The following is a 27,409-nucleotide window of genomic DNA, read 5'->3' on the forward strand; positions in this document are numbered from 1 at the left end:
CCATACACTCCCTTTTCCCATATTTTCATAATATTTCATTTATGTTTTTTGTGGCTTTGCTAAATTTGTTGTTATCGTTTTGTTGTTTATGGTTTGATAGTGATAAACAATTTGCTTATGATAATGTTTGAATGTACTCTTTGTGGGATTTGTTGTATCGCTTACGTGTGGCTAATGTTGCTGATTAATCATGAATTCATTTGTTTATTATTTTTGCTGTTTTTTTTTTCTTTTTGTTTTTTGGTTTTATATCTTATGTAAATGCAATTTGTTAAATGTACAAAATCTAATGGAAATGATTATGCTTTTGCAAAACTCGTTTCTTTTACTTTTGGTTCACCATTTCAAGAGCCTTTTTATCATTCGTATTTTTTCTTATTTTTTTTTAGAGTAAAATATATACAATACTTAAATAAATTTGTCAAGAGTCTATACAATATGTTTTGTTAACAAAGATGATAAGAGTATTAAGAACTTTAAAAAATAATTTACGGTTTTCGCTTTGTTTATTGTTAATAAGTTAGCTTGAGACTTTTGAAATTTAGCTTAAATTTTCTTTTGGTATTTGGAAATTTGAAAAATGCACAGAATTATTATTATTAAACGATAACTGAAAAGCAAAGTCAACGATTTGGGCTTGTAGAAAACTTGCAAATATAAATATTTTTACTTTACGTTTAACTAGCTTTATTTTCATATATACTTGAACTGTTAAATGTTGTGTTATGGGAATTATTATCGAAGCTTTTCCGATATAAATTTTCACGCCAAAATAACGAAACGTTTCAATTTAGTATAATTAGCTCATTTCCTATATGGGAATCTCTTGAAGTAAATATGAATGCCGAATCGAAAATAGTATTCTTTTTTTTCATTTATCGGATGCTCAAGTATAGATTTTGTATGCTTAGTTTTCTTTTAGTCGTATAAAATGGTTTTGCTGGGTTTCTTCTTTAATTTTAATTTATTTAACATACGCAAAATATATTTAGTATATTATCTTGCTTTTTTTTGTGTTCCACTTAACTTTATATGTATATAAGTAATTATTATATTTGCTAAATTTTGCGTTTTGAAACAGTAACTTTCAGTCATCTTGTAATCATAATAATACCTATATGCAATTATTATTTTTATATATATTGTTTATATATTAATTTGTTTATGAGCGTTGTGTACAATGCATGAAAATGCATTAATAAACGCATTTCTTATATAGTGTGTCGTGTTAATAGATTTTATTATTATTAATTATAAATCTTATTATTCTCCTCATGTTGTATAAAAGCTAAATATTTATCGCTGCGTATGATAATGTTTTTGTTTTTATGATTTTTTTAATTTTATATTTCTGCTCTAATTTTTCTTAAAAAATGGATTCAATTCTTAAAAATTGCTGTTCGATTTTTCTATTTCCAACTAAATTTGATTTATTCATTTTGGCAGTTATCGTTTGTTAGATTCTTTTACATGTTTCTTAAATTTTCCCATTCATTCTGCGTTAGCTTTACTATTATTAATTTAGTTATTATTATGTTGTGTATATGTTTTTCTCTCATTTTTTATGTATATGCTAAGCAACTAACATTGGACCATTCCATTGCGCGACGCACTATATAAGAAAACTAGCTAATTACTTCTTGATTAATTTATATACTCGTAAGTAGTCGGGTATAATATACTCGTTTGTGTTTATTTATGTATATTCATGTTAATATTATTATTTGGTTTTATCTGTATGTATGTTATAAAAGTTGAATATGCAGCTTTCGACAATAGCGGCAAATATTATCATCCCCCTCAACATCATTACTGAAATTAAACTAAGTACGATTCTTGATTAGCTCCCATTCCAACCCAAACTCCAACTGATAATCCTATTCCAACCCGGCGGTAAAGTATTATACACATAATGTATTAACGGAAAGTTTCTGTCCAGGCAATGCGAGGATACAAGTTGGATAAGTTGTTGTCTCGTATAGAAAATTATGACTATAACTAAGACTACGGCCAAAAAAAATCATCAGTCGCACTCGGGGCCCTCGGAGAAATGGCCACGCACATCGAGAGCCGATGCCAATTGGAAAATGATGTGCGATAGCGAGGGGTGCTCCAGAAGTTCATTTGCCGGCAGCTGTGGCTCGCAACGCGGTCGCATGTGGCGTCCACGAAAGCCGCGGTGCAAGCGGAGCACAACATCACAGAAGACGAAACGTAAGATGAGTGTGCGCAGAAAATCATCGCCAAAGAACTGAACATAGGACGAGTCTAAAAGGAAAATTAAGAAACAAAAATAACAAGAATTTATTATATAATTTGATGAACAACTAATGAAATAAAAAGTATAAAATAAAAAAAGAGAAATATTTAATTTTAAATATTAAAAAAATTCAAATTTTATCAGTAATAATATAACGTTGATCCATAGATTCCCCTGTGAACCTACCAATAAACCCAATTCCCTGTTCAATCTCATCGATGCGACAACGTGTGACAAGGCGAGAGGCCTCAGTGATGAAACGATCCACGTAGGTTTGACAGCGTTCCCAGTGATGAATGGGCACATCGCCGACATTGCAAATGTAGCAGAGGGCCGTGAGCGGAGAATGCAGGAATAATGTAAACAGAGAGCCATGATGTTGCACATCAGCTAAGAAATTGAGAAAATAATATATGTAGATATAATAATATAATGTGTATGTCAAATGACTTACCTTGAAATGCGGGCGGCACATCCTGCGGTGACATAAGAATGACCAGGGGCTGACCAAAATAGCGGGGTATGTGTTGAAAGACAAACGAATTATCCGAGTCGATGATGATGAACATGGGACGACGTGTAAACGGATAGAGATCGCCAGGATAGAGACAGTGATTCTCCTTGTAAGATTTACCACGACACGAGAGTCCGCCACCATCGACACTGTCGCGCTTCACACTGGTGGCCAGTCCACCCAGCTCATAACCATCTACAAATGCAATGTAATTAATAAATAATAATAAATTAATGTAATATTAAGTACTTACAGTCCTCGGGGTGCTTTGTGGTGGAGAAACAGCCGTCCGCTGACATGTACAAAAGTAAAGCACCTCCCAGTGGCAGTTCCTTAAAGCCACTGGCCAGAAAGACCAATAGCTGACTAATCGAAGGCTTGTATAGTAAATATTTATGAGGATTGTCTCGATAATGACGGCCATTCTCCAAGTATCCCTTGGATCCCGGCACTCCATATGGTGGTATGCGACTGGCCGCCGGACTTGCGTCGTGTCCGTGCAGCCCATGGGACATGCTCAGCGGATTCGTTGCCGACTCCGTTGGCTCACGTTCCAGCGTTTGCAGCATCCTAAAGAATTATACGGCTTTCAGGGATTTCTTGGGAGAATGAATGACACACCGCTTACCTAAACATATCCATGGTGAGCTCTGAGAACTTGGCCTGCTCGCATGCCGAGCCCACAATGAGAATCTCCTGGAGACTGAGGGTCATATGCGGCGATCGCTCGCACGGCGGCGTCGTCAGCGGTGATAACCTAGAACCGGAACCACTGCCCATAAGTCATTGTAGTTGTGCTGGTCCACAAGCAATTGCGGGGGCCCGTGCTTTCACAGAAGAATTGAGAATGTGGCGCACTAATGAGGTGATATGGGGGGAAAGGAGTATGTGTGTGTGTGTGTGTGTGTGTGTGTTTTTGTGTATTTATGTGTATGTAGGTGTGTGGATGGGGGGAGAACATATGAAATGATAACGTTGTATGTGTGATGAGTTGTAGTGTGTGTAGACAATGAAAACTTTTGCAGATTAACTGCCTTTATCAACTTGAAAAAGTTTCAGTTTAAATTTATAAAGTCTATTTTCAGGCGCAATTTTCAACTTTACTTTAGAAATAAAAATATTTGAAACATAACAATAATTTTTGTTATTATTAGTCATAATTAAATTATAATTTTGGATAGATTTTTATGAAAATTATTAACTTTTACACTAAAAAATTTTTTTTGTTAATATTATATTTATTTTCAAACTTTTTGAAGTTTTGCAGACTGCAAAAATATACTCCGCTTGGTATTCATTGTCGTGTGTGTGTGTGTGTGTGTAAGTGGAGGGGAAAACATGGAAAAGTGCGTGACGAATGACAACGGTGAGTGTTTCTTTTGTGTTTTTTTTATTTTTTTCAAGTCTTCTGTGATAAGCACAATAAACGAAATAAGTGATAGCAACGAAACAGAAGCAAAACTCGTATACCTACGCAAACATATAAAGAGCAACCCCACATAACTAAAGTCCCCACAAGCTCTCCATACTCCTACTCCGCCGACGAAAGCACGGGCAAAGTGTACGCTGGATGGTTGAACGATTGTGCCAACGACTCACCTGTGTGATAATATGATTGGATTGGAGTCGGCATGCAGCACTGCTACAGCTGCCTCTGCCTTGATGAATCCCTTGATTTCTTCAAGCACCAGAGACCATTCCAAATGATCTTCCGGCTCGTAACTGCAAAAAGGTTTGAATACCAACGAAAATGTAAAAAAAAACATGATCAGCATTATGCGATTTGTTATCCTTTTACGTGTTTGTGTACTCCTGTATTTGTTTCTCCAACTCGGTGACCAGCTCCCGCACCAGTTTCATCTTCTTGAGCAGCAGACAGACGACTATGAAGCGTGCATAATAACGCAGCTTCTTCACCATCAAATCGGGCCGATCTTCTTTAGCGGCCCGTGAATAATACGCACGTCCGCGTATTGCCGCATAGAACTGATACGCCTCATTCAGGTAGTTCGTTTCGCTGGTTCTTAAACTGTTTAAGAAATAGGAGAAGTATAGATAATTTTTCAATTTATTAAATGTTAAAAAAAAATTTAATTTTCTTATAAAATTAGAAAATAAGATTTTAAATTCTTCATTCAAAATTAAAAATAAGCTTAAATAAATATATGACGATATATATATTGTATTAATATGCAAGAAAAAAATTCAACTAAAAGGCCATTAAATAAATAATTTAAAATCTTATTTTTAAGAAATTTCTATATCTTAAATAAATCCTTGTCGACTACTTTTAGTCGATGTAAAATAAATAAATAAAACATATTTTAATACTTGGATACCCATTCCTAGAATAGGTAGATTGCAGGGTGAATATACTCACTAATAGTGATAATAAAGCTGTCCGATTTTGCTGGCTATTTCGCCAATTTGCCAGCGTTTCAGTCCATACTTTGAGTCGAGCACCAAGCGATGTTGTTGCTGGAATTTCCACAGCTTTGTGTAGACATCAAAGGTGCGTCCAAAGTACGCTTGCCACTGCCGATGGCCATACTGCGGCAGATCTCTATGAGAATATATAAATTATTATTCGTATTATGTATTGCTCACTTTTGTTTATTTAGCTCACCTGAGTCCATTGAATAGCTGTTTGGATTTCTCTAGCAAATGGCAAAACTCCAAAACAAGCTTTCTATCCTGTTCTTCAGTGGACTCCATTTTCACCATGCCGTTCTCTGCCTCCCCAAAGTGTTATGTGTGCGAGCCAGGATTGCTGCAAGCAAACAAAAATACAGTTAGTTAAAAATCGAGCTTAAGCCATAAAAAAAAAAACAAGCTGCATCAAGTAATTTGTGTATCGTATCTATCCATCCATCTTTCCATCTATCTATGTATCTGCATCTATGTATCTAAGGCACTTGTATACGATATGCTGTACATATATTTAAAGCCGGGAACGTTGCCCACTTGAGATTCCATTCAGCCGCTCATTGAGCTATCGATAATGATGATAATGACGATGATGATGATAATAATGATGCATCGCCGTTGCCATGGATACAATAAATGCCAAAGCGGCGTATGCTTAATAGGCAATTTTTCCTCAATGCTGCATTATTAAATTTTTAATTTTTATGTCAGCGGACAACAACGGAAATATATTTTTGAATATACATATATCTGATCATTTCCAATTGGCTAAGTTGCGGCAAAATAAATTCAATACGTGTGCCGATTCCGGATGACGCAATTTTTAAAGCCAATTTGCCAAGCTCGAATTCAAATTTAATTAAAATTTCCATTTGGCGAAAACAATTACGTAGCCTTTTAAGCGCACAGACGGACAGAGGAACAGCTGAACAGCTGAACAGAGAGACAATTGGTACTTCTCTGAACAGCAGCAATGCATCAAAAGCTCAATTAATAACGCTCGACCAGGTGGACTAAGTAAGTCAGAATTGAAAAAGGCCAAAAGAAAAATTCACAAAAAAAAAACTAATAAAAATGAGAAGAGTAGAGAAATCATCATTAAAAGGGGGACACTGCACAAAAGGGTCGGCAGTGCAAATGGCGCCACAGCGACCACATTGATTTGGGTTTTGACCAAACTAGGTCGCTGGCACACACAAAGACTTTCAATATGAGCTCATCAGCAACAGAGACAACAGCAGGGGAGATAAATGGGAGTAAATGTGGGTCTTAAGGAAGCTGCGAAGGACACTCACGTCACTCAGAAGTGTGAGTGAAGCGGAGCCACTTCATAATTATGGCGCCCTAATCAAATTAAGAGTCCATTTAACAAGTCAAAATTACATAATATGAAAATTACGCATACGCAACGTGAACGAGACGAGACGAGTTGAGTCGAGACAAGGCATAACGAGTGTGTTTGGAGACAACTAAACAAAGCTGATAAACTAAACAAGCTGACTCACTCACTGGTCGGCTGCTGACTTCATCAACATTATCATCATCATCATCATTATCATCGGAATCATTATCAACGTCAGGCAACAGCAGCAACATGTCAACATGTGGAAGCCGGAAATGAAAAAAATACTAAGCAAAGTCGTTGCCACTCTGCCAATGCTTATTAACACAACCCCGCCTCCGACACACACACACCACAACACTTTCATACACAGCTAGTGCAGGCAGCTTGAGGACATGCAACAAATTAAATCAGGCTCGCTTTTGTTTGTGGCTAGACGTGATTTTGACTTAACTTAAGACTGCTTTAAATTATTTGTAAATTAGCAATAAAGAAATTCACTCAAATTAAATAATTTGACCAAGTTACAAGGCCAGCATATTGTCAAATTGACATTTTTGTCGCCTGTCGGCTGACTGCATGTTGTGAAAGTGAAGAGTAAGGAAAAAAGTTGTTCTGCTCAACTTGCTGTTTTAACTAGTTGTTGTTTCTGGTGCTGTTGTTGTTGCTGTTGTTGTTGTTACTTGTGCGCGATGATGACGACAACTGCTGGAAAATCCCAATGCTAGTCAAACAAAGCGCGCAAAAAAGTATGCAACGCACTTTGGCGCTCAACGCCAGACAGAACAGAAAAGAAAAGAACAGAACAGAACAGAATAGACACGAGGACAGATGAGAAGAGGAGTCAACGCTTTTTTGACTAACTGCCAAGCGGTCCACATGTGTGCGTGCTTCTCTCTATCTGTGTTGGTGTGTATATGTGTTTTCAATGCCCGCCAGCACTTCAACAAATATTACTCGCTGGCACTCCATACTCTCAACGCTTTTGCTATTTGACAAAGCTGCACATTTCTTCTTTTTTTTTTTTTAATACTCGTACTTATTTTTTCTACTTTTTATTTTGTTGGCGTATGAGTAAACAAGCATGTGTGGTGTGTGTGTGTGTAATCCTTCAAAGGCATTGTATGCTACACATTTACACATTTAATGGCATTTTGACACTGATAATGATGTTGTCCTTTGCATCCGCAGACTTCCAACTTTAGCTTAACAATTGAGCATATGTAAGTATACTCCACATATATATATATATATTCTCATTCTTGACAGCTGCTAACTTTATTTATATTAACTAGTAGGAAAGTCTTAAGTGGAGTGAGCCCGACTGGAAAAGACCCTGTACTTAAGCTGTAAAAACTCTAGGGGTTGCTCCAAAATCATTCCAGTTTCTGAGATCTATGTCTTGAAACTGATCAAGTATATATTTTATTGATGGGGTTTGTTACGCTTATTTCAAACTTTTTTGTTGACAAACTTAATAGACCCTCTGTACGTTTAGACACAGGGCCTAAGAAGAGCGTACAAATTATAGAATTCCTACACAAACTTTGCCCCAGGCACATGCTATACATATCCATATACATTGTACATACATACATATATATGATATATTCAAATGTAGAGATGATATCCCCGCAGGATGTGAACTGTGAATAGGCAGCTGACCGAGCGTCTGGCTGTCCGTCCGTCCGTCTGTCTGTCTTTGTGAATTGTAGGAAAAACTTTTAACTCAACATTTCGATTTGTGTTTGTTTGTTGTTGTTTGACTGCGTTACTTGAGGCAGTTGCAGTTTTTTCTCTGTGTGATTGGAAATCTGTATTTATCAAATTAATTAAATTATCATGCCCGGCAGCAGAACAAAATTGGTTTGAGATGTTCCAAAAATTGTTGTCACTACAAAAACGCCAAAAAAAAATGTTTGCAACCAGCCATAAAATACGGAAATCTGTTGGCAATTTGTGAAATCGCGAAAACATATGGAATTGAGAACAACCTTTTGAAATGCTTGTATGTGAGCGCCATTTGCAATTGTTTGACCCGCTTTGCGGAATTGCAGTTCAACCAGTTGTGTGCCTTACCTTATCATTGTTGTACCTGCCACAGGCTCTGCCACTGCCACTGCCACAGGCTCTGCCGCTTCCGCTGCCGCTGCCGCTGCCGCTGCCACTGCCACCAACAACACAAGCAGCAGCCGCCACCGCCACCGCAGCCGTTGTTGCCGTTGCTTTTGCCGTTACCGTTACCGTTGCCGTTTGTCACCGCGGCCTATGCCGATGCCTATATCTGAATTCTACAAATCTTGTGCTATTGGCGTCTCTATCCGTCTCCGTCTCCGTCGCTGTGGTAGTTGTTGCTGATGGTGCCGTTAGCGTTACCGTTGACGTTGTCGTTGCCGTTGCTGCAACTCCTCGCTAGCAGCGATACCTTGCCACACCTAGCATATTTTTCGCCACACGTTGGAACAGCCCGTTTGGACTTTCACAGTTCCTTTGTATTTCCTCTTGCCGGTTCGCAAGTCGCTTTACGTTTCACGTTTCACACACTTTTCACTTTACGCTCTCACGTTTTTCATTTCCTTTTCTGTAACTTTTTTTTGGCGGTGCTTACGATTTCATTGCAATGCGATTTATTATGATATCAATTTCAATTTGGATTTCTCTCTAATGATTTGCGAATATCGGGAGAGTTTCGGGCAAGAATTCTATGAATGAAGAAACGCGTTGTGTCCGTCGTGTATGGCTGCACAGTATTGAATTTTTTCGCATTTACATTTTTAACGAGGGGGTTCGGGGTTGGGGTTGTTATTGATTTTTTGCCCAAACTGACATTTGGTAGTACATACGCGATTCCGCCAGAGGGCGATTTATTTGACAGTCCGCTTACAACGAGGGTGGTTTTTCTCCACAAACTGCCAAAACATCTGACTGCGTGTAGACTTGCCGTTGAGATTTCAAATCGAAACTCTACACGGCACACAGAGCGAAAAAATCAAGTATTTCGTGCTAAAATTTAAATTACTAAAATCATGGATATTGTTTTTATTGCAAGTATAAGTATTTCTGTTTAAAAATTCAAGTCATTTAATATTTAAAGTTTTTGCTAACAACTCCCGCTTTCCAAATCCTAAGAAATAAAACAGACTTTGCGACGTTTCTCTGAGTCATACTACATGAACACACACTGAAGTTTATTGCATTACATAAATTACTATAACATTTACAATTAGCATTACATAAAAAGCGCCATTTTTCTCATTTTTAATCAAATATATATCTATAATCGTACACATTAAAATTGTTGTTGATTTTCAGTGCCCAATAAGTTCACACTATCACAATGAATAAAATACATTGCTCGATATCAGTAATTCAGATCTATTATTGATCTATAATAAATATTTCCTTTACATTATGGTAAAAACAATAACTACATGCATATATGTATGTAAGTATTACAGTATTTCAACTACTTATGATTTACTGACGCCAGATCTTAAACCTCTCTTTTAAAATATCCGCGTAGCTTTCAGTCTTTAAAAAAATCCAGAAAATCAGAAACTGCAATGCGTCTAGTCATCGTACATATGTAAATCATATAGATATAGGACTGTTCCGTATTTGATATCGCAACAAATTTACACTTATTCGAAAACAAAGTGAAATTTAATTCCAGAACAGACCTAATGGGTTATAGCTTATGTGATTCTTCTTGTTTCTTGAGAAGTGCAAGTTAAAAGTTAAAAAATTTGGCTTAGTTACGTTTGCAACGTCTGCTAATTGTTTCGATGTACAAATTCGAGTGTTGAGAGGAGCCAAAATGAATGCACTCATGAATGCCGCAAACAGTTTACAAATGAATGATGGATATGTATTTATTGAGCAATACTTTGGAGCAGCGATGAGCTCTTTTGTTTCTGTATATCCTGCGATCAGAGCCATAAATTATTTGTGTTCAGCGCCTCGACTCGAAGCAGCGCATTTGCTGTGTGCTGCTGTTGTTGGCTTTTGCTTTAGAATACGTTATCGAGTGCATACATTTTGGAGTCTACTCAAAAAGACGGTTCATCATAGGCGTTGCAGCCTGTTTACAAGCGTGTCGCCTCCGATACGGTGGCCACATCGCAGCCATTATTTGACTGTTGTTGATGCTGTTGTTGTGGTTGTTGTTGCTGCTGCTGCTGCTGGCTAGTCGAGATGCCCACATCCGTGGTGGGTCGTGGAAGATGTGAATAGTATCCCATTTGACAGGTATTGTGATGGGATAACTTCTGATTTTGCTTAAGTTGATATTGGGCCGCCTTCAGAGCCTGTTGCTGCTGCGGCGTCAGGCAATCGCAGGCCGCCAGCAGCTCCTCCGTGGACTTGGCCGTAATCGTTGTGGTCGTGGTGGTTGTCAACTCACCCACAAATTCTGTGGGCGGCGGTGCATAGTTCTCCACATCGCCATAGGTTGAGTAGCGTCCATAGGGATTACGTCGTGGCATCGAGTGACGTTGCTGGGAAACCTGCAGCTTCACGGGCGGATTCATGGCCACCGTGTCCAGATAACCATAGCCATAACCCTGACCAATCAGACCCTTGTTGGCCAAATTATCCCAGGACTTGGGCTTCTGCACGTAGGCCATGGTATGGGGATAGATCTGGGACGGCTGCACCTGTGTTGCAGTCACATGATAATGCGGCTGGTGATGATGATGAGCATGCACATGTGGATGCTGCTGTGCCGGAGGTTGTTGCTGCTGTGGCTGCTGCTCATAGGACTGTCGCGACTTGGTCGAATGCTGTCGCGAGGCTTGAGCTGCATCGCTCTTGGGATCCCAGAACAGCGTATCCGTGCTGATGGAGGTGGTGTAGGAGGCGGAGTCCCCTGGCGCGAATTCACTGGAAGTGCACGAATGCAGACTACAATGACTGGCCAGACCCGAGGCCAAGTCAAAGTAACGAGATCGCACACTGCCCGCCTGGGAATGGGAATGGGAATGGGATTGGGACTGCGCTTGAGGCGCCTGATGATGGTAATGATGATGCGGCTGGGCTGGCGGCGTTTGGTCATGCCTGTGGCGATGATGGTGATGATGATGATGGCCCGCCTGTCGCTCCATCGCCGGACTGGTCGTGGCATGCGTCTGGGAATTGGCTCGCGTTGTGGCTTGCTTCTCCTTTCCCTCCGAACGTTCCCGCTCCCGTTCCCGCTCGCGATGCTTATGCTTATGCACGTGCTCCTTGTGCTGGCGATGACGACGTCGCGACGGCACACACTGTGTATCGCAACAGGGACTGGCCAGATCATAGGCATCCAGGCTCACATTGTCGCCGTTGCTGTGCGACTTCTCCGATGACTTCCAGCGAAAGTGGCCCACACAGGGATTGCAAGAGTGGCCGGCATGGCAATGCTTTGACTTCTCCAACTTGGGCGGCTTTGCGGGCGGCTTGTGCTTCTCACAGGTGCGCGGTGGTGGTGCTGGTGGTTTCACCGCTGACCCACCACTTGCGCTGTGATATTGCTGTGTTGTGCTTGCCGTTGCCTGACTGGCGGTGTTTGTGTCCAAGGATTCGGTGCGCTGCATCATGTAACGCTGCTGCTGCTGTTGCTGCTGTGGTTGCTGGCTTGCCTGGTGATCGTTGCTGCTGCTCCGCTGCAATCCAATGAGGCCACCTTCGATATAGTTGTCGGCATTGCCAGGCGTCGGTCGCAGCACATAACGATAAGTGGGATCCAGATAATGATAGGTGAGCATGAACTGTGCTGGCGGTGGTATTATAACCGGTTGTTGTCTCATCGCCATGTTAGCCACATCCTCCGTGGACAGCGCCGGTCGGTAGAAGCCCGTCTCGATGGCAGTAGACTCTGTGGGTGAAACTCCCTCGCCATCACTGGGAGAGGTATTCGCATTGGCCTTCTTACGTGCCGGCAAACTGTGCGTCTTCCACTTGCCCTCCAGCAGCTCCCGCTCCCGCAGATGCACTCGCTCCAGCTCGTTCATCTTCTGCTGCAGCAACGTCTGCAGTTGAATGTAGCGCATATGCAGATCCACCTAAAGAAAACATACGAAATGAGTTACAGAAACGATAAAAATCCACTGATGACTCACCTTTCGCACGCAATCCTCAAACAACACCACCATGCGCATTCTCATGTCACATTTCTTGATGAACTCCACAATGGTCTTGTGATCGGCCTTTTCCATATCGTTGCCATTGATGGAGAGTATAACGTCGCCCTCACGCATCCCAGCACGATACGCCGGACCGCCATATTCCACGTAGTCCACATAGGTAATCATCTCCAGCTCCTCATCGCATTTGTAGTGTATGCCATAGCTTTGCAATGTAAAGCCATAAGAGTCGTTCTTCTTCTCCACAATGATGGTGCGACGACGTCGATCCTCATCCGGCTTGGAGGCCAAGAAACGCTCCGACTTATAGCGACCAAGGATGTGTGTGGACCGCGACAGCTTCAAATAGAAAATGAAAAGGGATTAGAATCCATGTTTATTAAAGCTGTGTTCAATTGCGGCTATTTATCCACAGCTATCCACGGATGTGGCACACCAAATTGCCCCCGGCTGTCACATTAAAATGATGTTTGCCAAGTGTTGGCCGGGCTAAACCCTCTCGCTAGTTTTCCAACATTTCCATGAATACACTATGAGCTATAAGCAGGCACACACAAGGCAACACTTTCACTGGCCCCTCGGCCAAAAGGCAGAAGACGACAGAAAGTAAAACAATAGAAGGCAAACAAGTTACACACAAACTAAACACACACATTACAGATAAACAGTCAGTGCTTGGGTCTTTCATTAATCCTTTATTGCTCATAACGGCCAAAGGAGAGAGCAAATGAGGAAGACTGAGAGCAAAAGAGATAGAGAAAGGCCAGTCATAGCATTTACAGCACAATACAAATAAATGCACTTCTTGATGACTCTCTGTAAAAGCTATTCAAAGAATGAATGAAAAAATTATTTTTCTAAATTAAAAAAATTTTAATGCAGAATAAATCTAAATGCCAAACCATAGTCAAAACGGCATTCCTTTCAAAAATCGGTCCAGTTTTGAAAAAGTTATGAAAGTTTGAAGTTGGTCAAGTCTTGGACTTAACACCTTTACAAGTCGAAATTTTTGTCCAATTTGACATGATATTTTACAAAAAAATTAAAGTTCTCAGAATCAAGTTTAAAGTGTTGTTTTATACTAATTACGATATAAGGAGTTGATTAAAAGTAAAACATTGAGATTTAAAATTTTCAATTTTCAAAATTCCAAAGGGGGGACCCTTACCATCAAAATAAAACCATGGCTAGAATGTTCGAAAATAAGAAATTTTTCTTAATGAACAAAATTTAAATGCAGAATGAATTTAGAGGCCAAACCATAATCAAAACGGCATTCCTTTTGCAAATCGGTCCAGTTTTGACAATGTTATGAAAGTTTGAAGTTGGTCAAGTCTTGGACTTAACACCATTACAAGTCGAAATTTTTGTCCAATTTGACATGATATTTTACAAGAAAATGAAAGGTCTCAGAATTAAGTTTTAAGTGTTGTTTTATAATAATTACGATATAAGGAGTTGATTAAAAGTAAAAACTTGAGATATAAAATTTTCAATTTTCAAAATTCCAAAGGGGGGACCCTTACCATCTACATCAAACCATAACAAAAAAAATTTTTTTTAAATACTTGAGCAAGAAGGGTGAGTTTGTTTCTGGCTACTTCCGGGGCATTGAATTATTTAAAGCTGATCGGTAGAGCGATGTTTTGGCTGTGTTTTGTTGACGGTTGACGGTTGGCCGTGTGTCTGACGAAGCGTGAACTCCATTCATTGGCAATGAGCCGAGCAGAGGTTAAACAGCTGAGGCGGTTTTCACCCACTCTCTTAGCAGCGAAGAGCGATAAAAGCCACCACCATCACGATGGGGCCTTTACAAAGAGAGAAAGAGACAGAGATATGGCGACGACGGCTTTCACACATACCACCCTACACTTTAGGTCCTTTAGTCATCAAACCACCACCCAACACCCACCACCGACCACCCGCCGCAAGATAATTTCAATTGAGCCAACGCTGCAGGACATGGGCATTATGACTCAATAAACCAGCCACCCGAGCCAGTTGAATTGTGCCTCACCCAGTTCCCATCGCACTCGCAATTGCAATTACTATTTCAATGATAATGTCAGCCACATACCTGCGTGTACTCCAGCTCCTCATCGCTGGCATCGAGACTCTTGTGATGGAACTTGAGTCGACCCAAGCTGCCCGTTCCATTCACATAGTGGGATGTGGGTGGCTGCTGCTGTTGATTCTGCTGCTGCATGCAGGCGGCGGCAATGAGCGAACCCACTGAGGTGGCATTGGAAACGGATATCGAGACGGCGGCTGCAGTGGTGGCGGCACTGCTGGCCGCCGTTGCAATGCTTTGGCAGCTGCTGCTCATCATTGATTTCTTCACGCAATCATCTTACCAGCGTCCAATTGGGTTTCTTCAAATGTTAAAGGCCGAATCCTAGGACAAAGTCTACGCAACAAAGACGACGACGGACAACGACCGCAACAGATACCGACAAAAATTTCACTTTGCTTTAATGTGGCCAAAAAATACAAAAAAATAAACACAAAATTGATGACCTGCTCACTTCAAGCACGAGCCAAATAGTAATTACAATTAGTCATTGCTATTCTATTACATTGACCAAATTGCCATTATTATTTGTTGATGAAAAAGTTTTTCCATATTCGTGCGGCAAGCGAATCGTGTGTGTTTCCGCTTCGTTTGTTCTACTTCCGTTGGAGTTTGGTGCCGTACTGCGACCATTCTAAAGAGCAACGGACACACGGGAGAACATGCACCCAGCACATAACCGTTAGTTCTTATTTATGGCACATGTTGACTGTTAGCCGTTGCATGGCAAAAGCGGTAGAAATCAACGCGCGCTCATTTTCAAATGCGCAGGCGCAGGGCTGCCACTAGGTAGTTTTTTATTTATAGAAATATTAATACCGATATTTTGGCACATAGTTAACAGTACGGCAACCTTATTAAAAGCGTTCATTAAAAAACATTGTTTGTTGTTTTTATAAATCTTTTATTAGGTCTTACAATTTATGGAAAGTTGTTACTCGGCCAGCTCGCCACCCGGCACCAACTGCAAAGAAAGATAACTCTTAGAATAGCACTTGAGTAGATTTCTCTTATACGCACCATTGTTATATTGTTGCCGTTCAGTAGAATCTGGTCCAATTTGGTAATACGGCGTCCGTCTGGCGTGTTCTCATACTCTGTAACATCGTCCAGCAGCATGTTGACGAAATCATCGAATCCCAAGAGAGTTCCAACCATTTCCTTGTCATTCTTCATAATGATGTGAATTCTCGAGCCGATGCATTTGTCCACCAGTTCTGCCGACAGCATTAAACATGAATTATAAATGTTAATTGTGATGGTTTTGCTGCTTACCCAATGGCATAAGTGTGGAAATATTTGCGGGCGGCGGAACAGCAGTCATTTTATAAAGTTAAACAAGCCAAATCAACAAAATTAATGCAGAAGCAACAAAACACATGCGAGTGTTTAATAAATATCGATTAAATGCGGCACATCTATTGCGATAACACATGTATCGCGAATATCGATGTTTTATCAAATCGATACCATTAGCATCGAAGTGTATCGAAATAAGCAGCCGGTCTTTTGTTTATTATACATTTTTAATTCGTAGCTATGAACGACGGTAAATATTTGTATAGTTTAATGTAATTAATTCAACTCTAATAACATGTCTCTATAGAGGAAATCATCAAGCAGCGTTTGCTAATCGATGGCGATGGCACAGGCGAAGACCGCAGGCTGAACATGCTTCTAAAGCAGTTTCTCAAATGGGCAAACTCGAAGAACGACTCCCCAGAGACCAAGTAAGCAACCAGCAAACCAACAACGATTAATATTTTATTCTAAACAATCTTTGATTGCAGCCAAATAATGTATGATCGTCTCATGGCGCAGCTGGCGCAATGTCAATTTGCTGCCTTGAAAAATGTGCACACGCTGAACATGATAAAGGAGGAGCAGGGAAACTACAGTAAACTGGCAGAAAAGCACCAGGAAAGCATTGAAATCGCCAAGGAGGAGATCGAGGCGAGCAAAAAAGAACTAATTGTCGCAAAGGAATTGCGTAAGAATAAGATGGAATACGATTTGCTGGCCTCTCTCATTGAAGAGCAGCCGAATCGCAAGGGAACCGAGAAACAAATAGAAACCATCAAAAAGGAGATTGACAAACTGACACAGAAGAAGCTAAAGATGGAACAAAAGTTCGAGAAGCGGCGGAACGACTTTACGCTCCTTATGTACACAATACACGAGCTGGAGCAGCAGCTGGAAGAGGAAAACAGTTCCGGATCGTCATCATCGTCCAGTGAAAGTGACGTTGCATCGGAATGCAATGACAACAATGGCATCATGGAGGTCAGCGACGAGGATGACGATGAGCTTAACAACGGAGGACCGACCAAGTTCGATGGCAATCGCGGCAAACTAAAGGAAAACTCGGCATCAACGGAAAACTCAAAGGAGCCCATTTCCATGTCTGTCGACGAAGATGCTGTGCTGGAACTCAGCATTGAAAAGGATGACCATGACGATGTAGCTGTGGCCAGTTAAACCTTGTACTCATAATTCAATTAAAAACAACATTTATATATTCACATTGTATATATACAAATTGTATTACAGAAATAGTTGTCTAAGTAGATTATTGGCAATCAGTTGTTTGATTTAAACTTAAGATCAGCCACTAATGAAACGTGATCCGATGGAAAAGTGACTGAGGGTATAGCTTCATTTTGGCTCAACTGTTCGACGGTTGGAAGTGGCACGGACTGTATTAAATCAAAGGAATCGCTTTGGTAAAATATGTAATCCAGGCAGGCAGAGAATAGAGTTGTGTAATTCGTAAATGGCGGTGTTCCACAAGCTGAGATCATGTTGAATGACTGCCTCAGTTCCACATCCTTGACAGCCTCATCCGCATTGCTGCTCCAGTCAACAAAGTTGCTGTCTACAAACTTTTCCGTCATTAGCTTATAAATGCCGCATTCGGGAACACTATTGAAATCACCACAGAATACAAGTCCAATATTCTGTAAATCGGCAATGTTGTGCTCCTTTACAGCCTGCTTATAGATGTGCTCCACAAAGATGAGCGAGAATCCAATCTGCAGCAATCGTATATGGTCAGCATCTGGATGGAAATATAAATGTGTATTAGCCACCATAACGTAACGCTTTGTATCCTTTAGCTGGAACAAACACAGCTGCAAAGTCGTAGATCGATCACAGATGCGAGTGGCCAGTTTCTCGTTGCCCTTGATCTTATTCCATAGTGGAGCGAATATGGGCAGACTGCCTATGTTGTCTCCCAAGTGAAGTACATAGGAGTTCAACAGCTCGAATCGAGAGGAGCGATAGAACATGGCTATACCCTCGGCACATGTGCCCTTGGGTGTCATGATTCCCTTGAAATTATAGGTTTCCAGAACCGGTTTTAGATCGTAATCAAAGATCTTGATGTCCACCTCCTGAAGACATAACAGATCTGCATTATAACCAACCAATTCTTTTATGAAAAGCTGCTTCCGATAGTCGATTTTCAGAGCCGATGCTGCACAGTAGGGAAAGAGAGTTTTCCGGGCGTAGTCCCCATCTGCATATAAATCTGCCAAGAGGTTGTAGCTGACCACACGGAATTGTGTTGGACTTTCAAGAGGTTTGGTTGTATACCGCTGGCGTATTTCGTAGGGACAATCACTGGGACCAGCCTGTACGGGGGATTTGCTAATGTATTCAACTGGTGGACCAGTTATTCCAATCTCATTCCGTGGCGTCACCACCAATTTTAAATAGTAATCAATGTCCGCTTCCGATACCATATAAATCAAACCCTCGCTGCACGCCTCCCATATGGTTTTCTCATTAAACACTCCTGATTTCGGCTTTAGGGCCTTATACCATTGGCCCAAACAGTGTTCCCGTGTGGAAAACTGAAGTTCCAGTTTGAGTGGGTAAACGAGGTATCCGGCCATTATGGAGCTTGGTAGTTGAAGTCCTCCAACCCAGGGTCGATTAAGTACTAATTCGAATGATTTGTCTATCACTCGCAGTTCAAGTCCTTTGCCAATGTCCGATAGAAGCTCAGCAAAAGTTATACCTGAGATACGATCCTCAGAATCCTTTCGATGGAGCTCAACAAGAATATCGCTTGGAATTAATGCGACTGGCGTGTCCACATTGGACTTCTTCTTGCTCCGCTTGTTTAGCTCCTTTTCTACATTGTTTCGGATGCGGGTCAGGGCTTCATCAACACACTCGTCCATCCGCCGGCAGAAGTTAAAGTCTCGGTTCACTTTCAGCGCCTCGTTGGCATATCGAAACGTGAGGTGCAATTCCTCTGTATCTTGAACGTTTCGCAGGTAGACTTTGTCCATGTCGACAGTTTTCCTAAACGCTTGTGAGGCAATGGAACAAGTAGAAAACGCGGCGAACCGAGATTGTTGTTGCAATAAACGTGGTGAACACAGATTAATAAATGTTGCAAGCATTACCTTGCCGGCAAGTTGATTTAATTGCACTCTAATTGCACCTATAAAAACGCATATCATCCACGTGGTGAAATTAGTTGAAGGAAAATAGTTGCAAAACTTTTATTTTTGATTATTATTGTTTTGGTCTTTTTTAAAGACGTTGCCACCTGACAGAAAAAAACTACACTTAATTTGAACGTCTGGCAGACCTATAATATGATCTAAATCATTGTTCAATTCATTGCCTTCTTTCCAAAAGTTATCTCAAAGTTTTTCTAAATTTTTAATCAAATTTTTGCATAATATTTTTTGGAATTTTGTCGTATTTTTATATTATTTTTAGAGCTATATTACACAACTTCATCCTCCGAAGGGTGAAGAAGTTCAAGCATCTTACAAATTATCACCTATATTTTTTATAATCTCGAATTAAAATTTTGTATTTTTAATTAATTGCATTAATATTGCATAATGAACTTTTTATAAGTTCACATTTGAATTCAAATTTCACACCGGAACCAGTGTAAGCACCATTGAGGTTCTATTGCTAGCAGCCTTGGTACGAGCGCAATTTTGTGTGAATGGCCAAAGAGCAACATCGCGAGCGACGCGACCGAGTGTAGTTTATAAATAACAATAAATTAGGCATAAGTTAATAGTAGCTGTGTTTTATGCAAAAAGTGATGACGGCAAGTGAGAACGAGGTGCAGCTTTTCAATCGGGGTGAAAAAGTCCTGTGCTACGAGCCCGACGAATCAAAGGCGAGGGTCTTGTACGCCAGTAAGGTAACCCACGCACTCACACATATATACTGCATACATATACAGACAGACAGACAGACACGCACACAACGATAGCGTGCCGAAACGTCAAATTGAAATGCCAAACACGAGGTGATTTCGCTTCGATTTTTCACACAGAAAAACTGTCTTTCTCTTTAGGTTTTGGCTGTGTACGAGCGTAAAGACGAGAGGAACTGCACCTACTTTGATTACAAAATCCATTTTCAAGGTTGGAGCTCAACTTGGGATCGAAATGTACGCGCCTCTGGCCTGCTAAAAGACAACGAAGAGAATCGCAAATTGCAGAAGGAGCTGGCAGAAGACGCGCAGTTGCAAAAGTGAGTGTCTGTGTGAATGCATATGTGTGCATGTGTGAGTATCTGTGTTATTTACATTTTTTACGTTATGTTTAGAAGTGGTGGCTACACGTATAAAGATACAAAGACGCCAACGTTGCCTTCCAGTAAAAAGAAGCGTATGACAAGAGCAGGTCATCTTGAGGAGCATCCAGTGGATCCGTTGGACATATCGCAGCCATATTTTGCAGAGACTCCACAACAAGAAGTGCTGCATTCTCAGCAGAAAAGTGCAGCTCGCACGCGGGACAATAGCGGCAATCGGACGCGGGATAACAGTGGAGGACGTAAGGCACAGAACGAGACAGGTGATGGTGATGTCACAATGAGGGAGACACGCAAAGCTGGACGTGGTGGTGGGCGTGGACGCCGAGGTGGCAAATCTCAGTTTAGCTTACACACGCCAGCCAAGGATCTGCACATCGCAAATGATGCGGAGAAGTTTATCAATCAGGAGGATCGTGTGATGCTGCGCATTAGCGAACGTTTACGTGGCTACATGGAATACGACTATAACATGATCTGCAAGCTGGGCAAGCAGCATGCTCTGCCCGCCCGCATGCCCATTGTGACCATACTGGAGAACTTTGTGAAACAGCGTGCTGTGGAGCTGGCCATTGGCATTAAGCAGGACAGCTCTCGAGGACGAGTCACAACCAGCCGCAATGCGCGCATGGAACGTGAATACGATCGTGTAATGTCCAAGTGAGTAATCAATTGAATACCAGATAACACCCGTATATAATCTATAATCCTTCTCTGTGCAGCGTCTGCATGCTAAAGGAAGTCGTGGATGGATTACGCATCTATTTTGAGTTTCATCTCGACGATCATTTGCTCTACAATGAGGAGAAAGATTATGCCCTGAGCTATCTTACCGATGACAATTTGAAAAACTGCAGCACTGTATTAAACAACTCGTACGATTTTATCAATCCTAGCTGCGACACGGACCTCATCTCACTGGACGTTTCAATGAACTCCACAAATGGCGAAAATGGTCAAATTCTGGGTGGCGTTGAATACGAGAAGCAGTTGCAAAAGTGCCTGCGGTACATTGTCAAGAGCAGTGGCAAGAATCATTTGGCAATCGCTTACGATGAACGCAACTCGCCCTACAAGGCAGCCTATAAGCTACCCATGGAAATGCGCGGTTTTCTCTGCGAGACCTTTAGCTGGCGTCTGCTCTCCGCCGAGTCGCAGCCGGAGAAGTCCATGATGTTTGGAGCACCACACTTGGCGAGACTATTGAGTAAGTCTGCTGTCCTTTCCATTACTTTAAACATTTACAATAACAATTTTTGTTAATCTCTGCTTACAGTTAAATTGCCTGAATGTCTGAATGTTTCGCCCATATCAAATGAAAAGCTGGAGGATCTGTTGAAACATCTCAACTCATTTATAAAGTAATGTAATGTTTTTGCTTCTTACTATTATTATAACTAACCCATTTGTTAATGCTTTCAGTTACTTGGAGAACCATGAGGAATGGTTTGATAAGGAGAATTATGCACATCCAGCGGTTGACCAGGAACAGCTACAACAGGAGCTGCTCGAATCCTTAGATTAAGCAATTAGAGATTTAATGATTAATGATACCCATTAAGGCTGCTAGTTTTATCTAATTAATTTATAATCCACTGCCAGATGCGAGTAATAAGAATTAAGTGTCATTTTTTTTATATACATATTATTATTGTATTTTATTTATTATGCATTTTAAAGCTTGTTTTTAAGAATCGTAATTGTCATTTTGTTCATCAGTATCAATATCAATACGTATGTTTATCAATAATGTTTTATGATTTTGGTTTTCATTTCTTTTAACTACACAAATTGTAAATAACGCGCTGTCTATAAAAAAAAACTCCTACACATCTATAATCGAATAATGTCTAAAACTAATTGTTAATGTTAGTTATGGAAAAGACAATATAACATTTTTTTGCTTAATTTTTTGTTTACTTAATGTTAAGTTAGAGTTGAATAGTTTAACTTCTAGTATTTTAATTAATTTTTTTTTCATATATATTTTGTGCTCAAATATATTAAGAATTTTAACAATACTTGTCTTCATGCTTAACAATTAGAATGTAAGAGGTCCTTGGAAACGATGTAAAGTGCTGAAAACCTTTTCAATTTGAAACACATTTGTGACGAACGCACCTGTTTCTGGCTTTGTGTGTCGGGAGGGAATATTACTTTGGAATGTGCTGGGAATCATCGGACCCATTGCTTTGGACCCATTCTAAGCTAGTTGCTACGTGGTAAATAACGTACGCTTGGAGCGTGTGTGCGGATTAACAATTCTATGGAGTAGTTTTTGTGCAAAATCCTGCCTAGAAATTCGAAATGTATTAATTTTTTACGTTTGTTTTTTTTTTTTTTTTTTTGATGTTGTCGTTTGCTTGGACGGCTTAGAGTAGATGCTTTGTAACTTGTCTTTGATCTGTATTTTATGTGTTAACTTGGACGAGTCCTTCTTCCTTATATTTCCGTTCTCTTCCTGCTTGCCTATTTCTGTCGCTTGGTGACGCTGCTGGCCGTGGGAAGCATAAATCTGCTGACTGAACGATTCCTCTGCTGGGGATTACTGTTGCTTTTTGCCTGCTGACTCAGCACATTCTTCACCAGCATCGCACTGCGCGCCGCTGTCAGTCGGGAGGCGGCAGCCGAAGCTGTGGACGTGGTATGGTTCTCCTTGAAGCTGGTGCTGCTGCCCAAGGGCTGTGCTCCTGGCTGAACACTGCGAGGGCCGTTTGTGAGTTTGCTGCGCACGAGAATGACACTGGGACCGACGCTGGAGCCGCTGCTGCTGCTCCGACTAGCTGGCACACCACGTCCTGGAGTGGGACGTGTATTCTGTGCCGCCAGTGGTCTCTTGCTTGGGGATGAGTCCACGGAGACGGTAGCGCTGCGCTGCACCGAGGGCAGACGTCGCACCACCGTCTGTGTGGAAGCGCCGCTGTTGATTGAGGATCTCGAGGAGCGCAAACTGTTGCGGGAGCTGCTGCGTTCCACATCCCGTGGCTTTGGAGTGACCGGGGCGTAATCTCGTCGTACGCCCGTTGAGGATGCGGAGCGTATGCTGCTGCTGGGCGTGGCACTCAAGAAGGGGCTGCCATTGGGCATGCGCAGTGGACGACTCGCCGAGAGACTTCGCTTCGTGGCTGGAGCAGTGCCAGCTGAGGCAGGGATCGGGTGATGTGACTTGACATTGGCGTTGACGGGTCCTCCACTTGTGGAGCTGCCACGCAGTCGCGCCTGCTGCAGTCGATCCGAAGGGCGACTGCCCATGCCCATAGCACTGATGCTGGTGGTGCTGGTCTTCTGCTTGGAGAGTGGTCTTGATCTCTGTGTGGGTGCATCGTTCGCCTCGTTGCAGGAGGAGTTGGTACTCTCGCCCTTGCCATGCGAGGGCGTGTCCGAGACCAGACTCTGCGTCTCCTCGAAGCCTTCATCGTTGAGCTCGTGATGACCGCTGACCGTGAGCTTCAGCTTGCCGGGCATCAGCTCCCGCGGAGGACTCCAGGGACGCTCAGGCGTGCCTGTTGGGGACTTGAGATTTCTGATGGCCTCACGCACATCCTCCTGGTTGATGGAGCTGATGTGGCGACCCACTTTCTCCAGCTTCGTAATGTTGCGCGCCTTCTCCGGCTCCCGTTTCTGCTCCTCCCGCTTCTGTTGCTGCTCCTCCTTCTGCAGTCGTCGTATTTCATTGGCGCTTGCCGATTGCTTGATCTCTTGGCTGGGAGTCACTAGCTCCTCATTGCCACTGCTGTAATCCGTGGGCCGTTTATAGCGTCGTGTGCGTCTCGCCGGTGCGTATCTATCAAAGTTTCCTGGCACATCCTGCTCCGCAGTTGTCGCTGAAGGTGCTGCTGTGCTTGCCGTGCTCTTCTCCTCCTTGGGCTTGTCCGTGAGACTCACCGTTACCACCGTCGTTGTGGGCGTGGCAATGACACGTCGTTGCACCGGCGGCGTCTCAATGTTATCCGCATCGATCTCTTTGGACTCGTTGTGACTCTTGTGATGATCCAACAGGCTGGCAAAGGGATCATCGTGTGTTGGCTTCGTTTCCACTTTCTTGACTGGCTCCGGCTGCAGATCCATGACGGAGGGACGCCTCACATAGATCTTAAGGCGATCCGAGCTGCCATCGTTCTCGCCCAGCTTCTGTATGATGGACTTGCGACGATCCTCCTCGGCAATGGACTGCAATGCACTCGGACTTTGACTCTGCTCCTGAGAGCGTTGGCGGCGATATTGACGCAGTTCCTCGGCGGTGGTCAGATGTGGTTGCGCCTTCGTTGTGGCATCGGCAATCGCTTGAATGTTGCCCAACACATCCGTGTGATCCAATGTATTGGATGGCTTCCAATCCGCATAGACCCGTTGGTATTTCCCAGTGTGCTCCGGCTTCTGTTCCTGCTGCTTATAATGATTAGTTGGATTAGTTGTTGTTGATATCGTTGGCGTCGTTGTTGCCGTTATTGGTGTTGTTGTTGATGTTGTTGTTGGCATTATCTTTTCCTCTGGCAATGGATCCAGTTTTCGTTCGTTTTCTGTGGAATTAAAAATTGGAATAAAATTAGGATTTCGATTTGGATTTGGATTATGCGGAATTTGGAACTCACCAGTTTCGTTTTCGAGCGATCGCCGATTCGCATTAACCAGGCGACGTTTCCGCTTGTATTCCTCGTTCTGTTTCTCATCGTTTTCGTTGGATTGCAGCCAGGTTTCGATCTTCTGGCGCCATTCACGGGATATTCTGTGAATCGCGAATTTTATATTTGGTACTTAGTATTTTTGCATTTAGTATTGGAAATTGCAAAGCAACATTTATCACCATGCATTTAAAAAGTAATTTTATTAAAAATTAATATTTGTTACTAAGCAGAAACATGGGAGATGCGAATTTTTTCGGTATATTAACATCAGATAAGAATATGAAATAAATAATTTAATAATGCATTATTTAACATAAATAATTATTAGTTAATGAAGTCATGCATAATTTTATTAAATTTATTTTAAGTACTTTCATTAATTTTACTAAAAAATATAATAAATTGAGGTTAGTTTTGAACTTTAAATTATGAGTTTAGTAATTTGTTATACAATTTTAAATAATATTGTTTAAGTATTTTGTTGGCAGCATATGTTTTGAGGCTTTTAAAGTACAGTTAATGAGATAGTTTGTTTTTGTTTTATTTATATAGTTTTTCTTATTTAAAAAAAAAAGTATAATTAAAGAATTTTCTTGGTAGTAATTTTATCAAGAATTAGATTTTGAAATAAAATAAATAAAATGAAATAAATAATTTGTTTTTATTGAAGGTAAAGTATTATTAGTATATAGGTATCGACACGATTATGGATGGAATATCTAACCTCGGTTTTGACTCCTCGTAAGCTGTGGGCGGTTGTTGCTGTTGCTGTTGTTGTTGTTGTTGTTGAGGGTTGATCGTTGGACCATTGCTGTTGGGCGTATTGGCAGTGGTTGTGGGCGTGCCCGTGCCGCTGCTGGCCAAGGGCGACTGCAGCCGATCCTGTGGGTTCGGCTGGGACTGTAGCAGCAGGGGAGCTGGTGAGCTGGCGCGTTCCCGATCCATGCCAAAATCAATGTTGAGCAGATCGGGACGCTTGCGACTGGAACTGCCAGAGCGAGCACGACGAGCCCAAGAGCGATCTGTGCGAAAGAACGCAGTTGCAGGAGAAGAGCAGGAAAGGATCGAGGGGAATACGTACCCAGACTGCCGTAGGCGGCCTTGCGTTCCCGACTGATGTGACCAGGACCATCGGGTGGTCCAGTGGATCTGCGCAGATACTCCATTAGGTCATCCTCGCCAGCAAGCACATGACTAGGTCGCCGTCGCAGACTCCCATTGGGTGTGATGTCTGGCGAGGCACAGTACTCCTGCTCGAGGCGTATAAAACCATCTCCGGAGCCAAGTTGGCGTCTGCCTAACGCGGGACTAGCTCGAGGATCGAACTGATCCAGAAACGAGTCCGAATCGGAAACGGGGGTGCCCACTTGACCCACTGTAAGATATAAAAAGTGGGTAAATAGCAGGTCATCTTTACTGGGAATCCCATTGCCAATCCTTACAGTGTCTGGCTCTTTTGGCCATTTGCTCCTCGCGCTGCTTGCGTCGCAGCGTCGCCTGCTGTTCCTGCTGCACTCGCTTCTCGTTCTCCTTGATGGACTGTTTGAACTTATCACAGAAATTCTGAAAGATCTTAAAGCACTCCTCCAGCTTAAATGTTTTCGCATCCTCGCAAAAGAACTTCGCCAACTTGAGTCTCAATGAATCCACCTCCATCATGTCCGCCTGCAACACGGACAGATCCGACTGCGCGCCCAGGAGAAACTGCAGCATCTGATCCTTGATATCCGCATCCGTTGTTGGCAGTTCAATCTGCTTCGTAATTCTCTTAATGCGATTTTCCAGCGTACTGATCTCATTGTTGATTTGCTCCATTGTGGTTCTAAAAGTTAAGATAAATTGGAATTGCTTTAATATAATATTTTATTAAATACTTTTTATCTACAAGTACTTGTACTTAAATATTAATTTGATTTAGCATAGAAATTTTAGAATTTAATTCTCTTTTCCTTTTTTTATACTTTTCTTTTGACGGTTTTTCGAACATTTTAATTATGCTTCAAAATCGGAAATCGGAAAACCCATTTTTTTCCATCATCATCATATAATATTATTCTCTTTCTTATCCCACTTACTTGCTGGCATTTTCGAGTGTATCCAGTTCGGACGTGAACTGGAGCAGCTCGGGATTACGTCTCTCCGCTTGGAGGGCCACAAAGTGAATAAGATTCATGCCCGGTTTGTTGGCCCTTATGTCCGTTAGTTTCTGCAGCGAAGAAAGCTTCACGCCTGCGGCATTTCCTGCATATCCGCCGGAATTGAGGAAATTTCCTGCCACAACGATCATGTAGAGGACCTCCGGCAATGCCTTGTTCTTGAGGAGACTATCTCCAGCTTCGAGCATGGCATTGATGCAGGGCTCCAAGTAGGCGACATTCGCAACGAACTCCTCCTTGAGCAACATGCTCTCAATGCGCAGTTTGTAGCTAAAGGGAAAAAGGAGAAAAGGGGATTAAAGCAGGAGATTTGTTAAG

The 27,409-nt window shown here is 41.8% G+C and overlaps 7 protein-coding genes across 8 annotated transcripts in view; 2 read left to right on the forward strand and 5 right to left on the reverse strand.

Annotated features, from left to right (window-relative positions):
- Window positions 1–1,534: 1,534 nt before the first annotated feature.
- Window positions 1,535–8,743, reverse strand: LOC117787218 (protein SCAI). Its single transcript, XM_034625684.1, has 10 exons — window positions 8,623–8,743; window positions 5,401–5,544; window positions 5,155–5,337; window positions 4,573–4,803; window positions 4,374–4,496; window positions 3,403–3,546; window positions 3,028–3,344; window positions 2,715–2,969; window positions 2,447–2,650; window positions 1,535–2,268 (listed from the first exon to the last, which is right to left on the reverse strand). The coding sequence occupies exons 2-10, from the start codon at window positions 5,496–5,498 to the stop codon at window positions 2,024–2,026; spliced, it is 1,800 nt and encodes a 599-aa protein (XP_034481575.1). The 5' UTR covers window positions 5,499–5,544; window positions 8,623–8,743; the 3' UTR covers window positions 1,535–2,023.
- Window positions 8,744–9,694: 951 nt separating this feature from the next.
- On the reverse strand, window positions 9,695–14,985 carry LOC117787522 (bromodomain-containing protein 4A). Its single transcript, XM_034626067.1, has 3 exons — window positions 14,737–14,985; window positions 12,636–12,998; window positions 9,695–12,578 (listed from the first exon to the last, which is right to left on the reverse strand). Exons 1-3 carry the CDS (start codon window positions 14,983–14,985, stop codon window positions 10,629–10,631), a joined length of 2,562 nt encoding a protein of 853 aa, XP_034481958.1. The 3' UTR covers window positions 9,695–10,628.
- Window positions 14,986–15,613: 628 nt separating this feature from the next.
- On the reverse strand, window positions 15,614–16,162 carry LOC117787089 (U6 snRNA-associated Sm-like protein LSm5). Its single transcript, XM_034625534.1, has 3 exons — window positions 16,006–16,162; window positions 15,751–15,947; window positions 15,614–15,694 (listed from the first exon to the last, which is right to left on the reverse strand). The coding sequence occupies exons 1-3, from the start codon at window positions 16,052–16,054 to the stop codon at window positions 15,665–15,667; spliced, it is 276 nt and encodes a 91-aa protein (XP_034481425.1). The 5' UTR covers window positions 16,055–16,162; the 3' UTR covers window positions 15,614–15,664.
- LOC117787088 (THO complex protein 7) lies at window positions 16,156–17,302 on the forward strand. Its single transcript, XM_034625533.1, has 3 exons — window positions 16,156–16,279; window positions 16,337–16,460; window positions 16,521–17,302. The coding sequence occupies exons 1-3, from the start codon at window positions 16,270–16,272 to the stop codon at window positions 17,206–17,208; spliced, it is 822 nt and encodes a 273-aa protein (XP_034481424.1). The 5' UTR covers window positions 16,156–16,269; the 3' UTR covers window positions 17,209–17,302.
- LOC117787086 (2',5'-phosphodiesterase 12) lies at window positions 17,224–19,319 on the reverse strand. Its single transcript, XM_034625532.1, has 2 exons — window positions 19,149–19,319; window positions 17,224–19,051 (listed from the first exon to the last, which is right to left on the reverse strand). The coding sequence occupies exon 2, from the start codon at window positions 19,029–19,031 to the stop codon at window positions 17,310–17,312; it is 1,722 nt and encodes a 573-aa protein (XP_034481423.1). The 5' UTR covers window positions 19,032–19,051; window positions 19,149–19,319; the 3' UTR covers window positions 17,224–17,309.
- A 376-nt stretch (window positions 19,320–19,695) lies between these two features.
- On the forward strand, window positions 19,696–22,101 carry LOC117786505 (protein male-specific lethal-3). 2 transcript variants are annotated; one of them, XM_034624802.1, is made up of 6 exons: window positions 19,696–19,912; window positions 20,069–20,247; window positions 20,323–20,970; window positions 21,033–21,517; window positions 21,587–21,671; window positions 21,733–22,101. In XM_034624802.1, the coding sequence occupies exons 1-6, from the start codon at window positions 19,799–19,801 to the stop codon at window positions 21,833–21,835; spliced, it is 1,614 nt and encodes a 537-aa protein (XP_034480693.1). In that variant the 5' UTR covers window positions 19,696–19,798; the 3' UTR covers window positions 21,836–22,101. The 2 variants fall into 2 exon arrangements, with proteins under 2 accessions (XP_034480693.1, XP_034480695.1); XM_034624804.1 differs by having other exon boundaries at window positions 20,326–20,970; window positions 21,733–21,835.
- A 195-nt stretch (window positions 22,102–22,296) lies between these two features.
- Window positions 22,297–27,409, reverse strand: part of LOC117786504 — a 35,145-nt gene continuing 30,032 nt past the window's right edge. The window contains exons 7-12 of the mRNA XM_034624801.1: window positions 27,011–27,361; window positions 26,378–26,757; window positions 26,017–26,310; window positions 25,660–25,957; window positions 24,903–25,036; window positions 22,297–24,830 (exon numbers count right to left, since the gene is read on the reverse strand). Of these exons, the coding sequence (XP_034480692.1) occupies window positions 22,780–24,830; window positions 24,903–25,036; window positions 25,660–25,957; window positions 26,017–26,310; window positions 26,378–26,757; window positions 27,011–27,361 (3,508 nt within the window). The 3' untranslated portion in view covers window positions 22,297–22,779. The remainder of the gene's footprint in view (window positions 24,831–24,902; window positions 25,037–25,659; window positions 25,958–26,016; window positions 26,311–26,377; window positions 26,758–27,010; window positions 27,362–27,409) is intronic.

Source organism: Drosophila innubila, assembly GCF_004354385.1.
Source record: "Drosophila innubila isolate TH190305 chromosome 3L unlocalized genomic scaffold, UK_Dinn_1.0 0_D_3L, whole genome shotgun sequence".
Classification (NCBI taxonomy): domain Eukaryota; kingdom Metazoa; phylum Arthropoda; class Insecta; order Diptera; family Drosophilidae; genus Drosophila; species Drosophila innubila.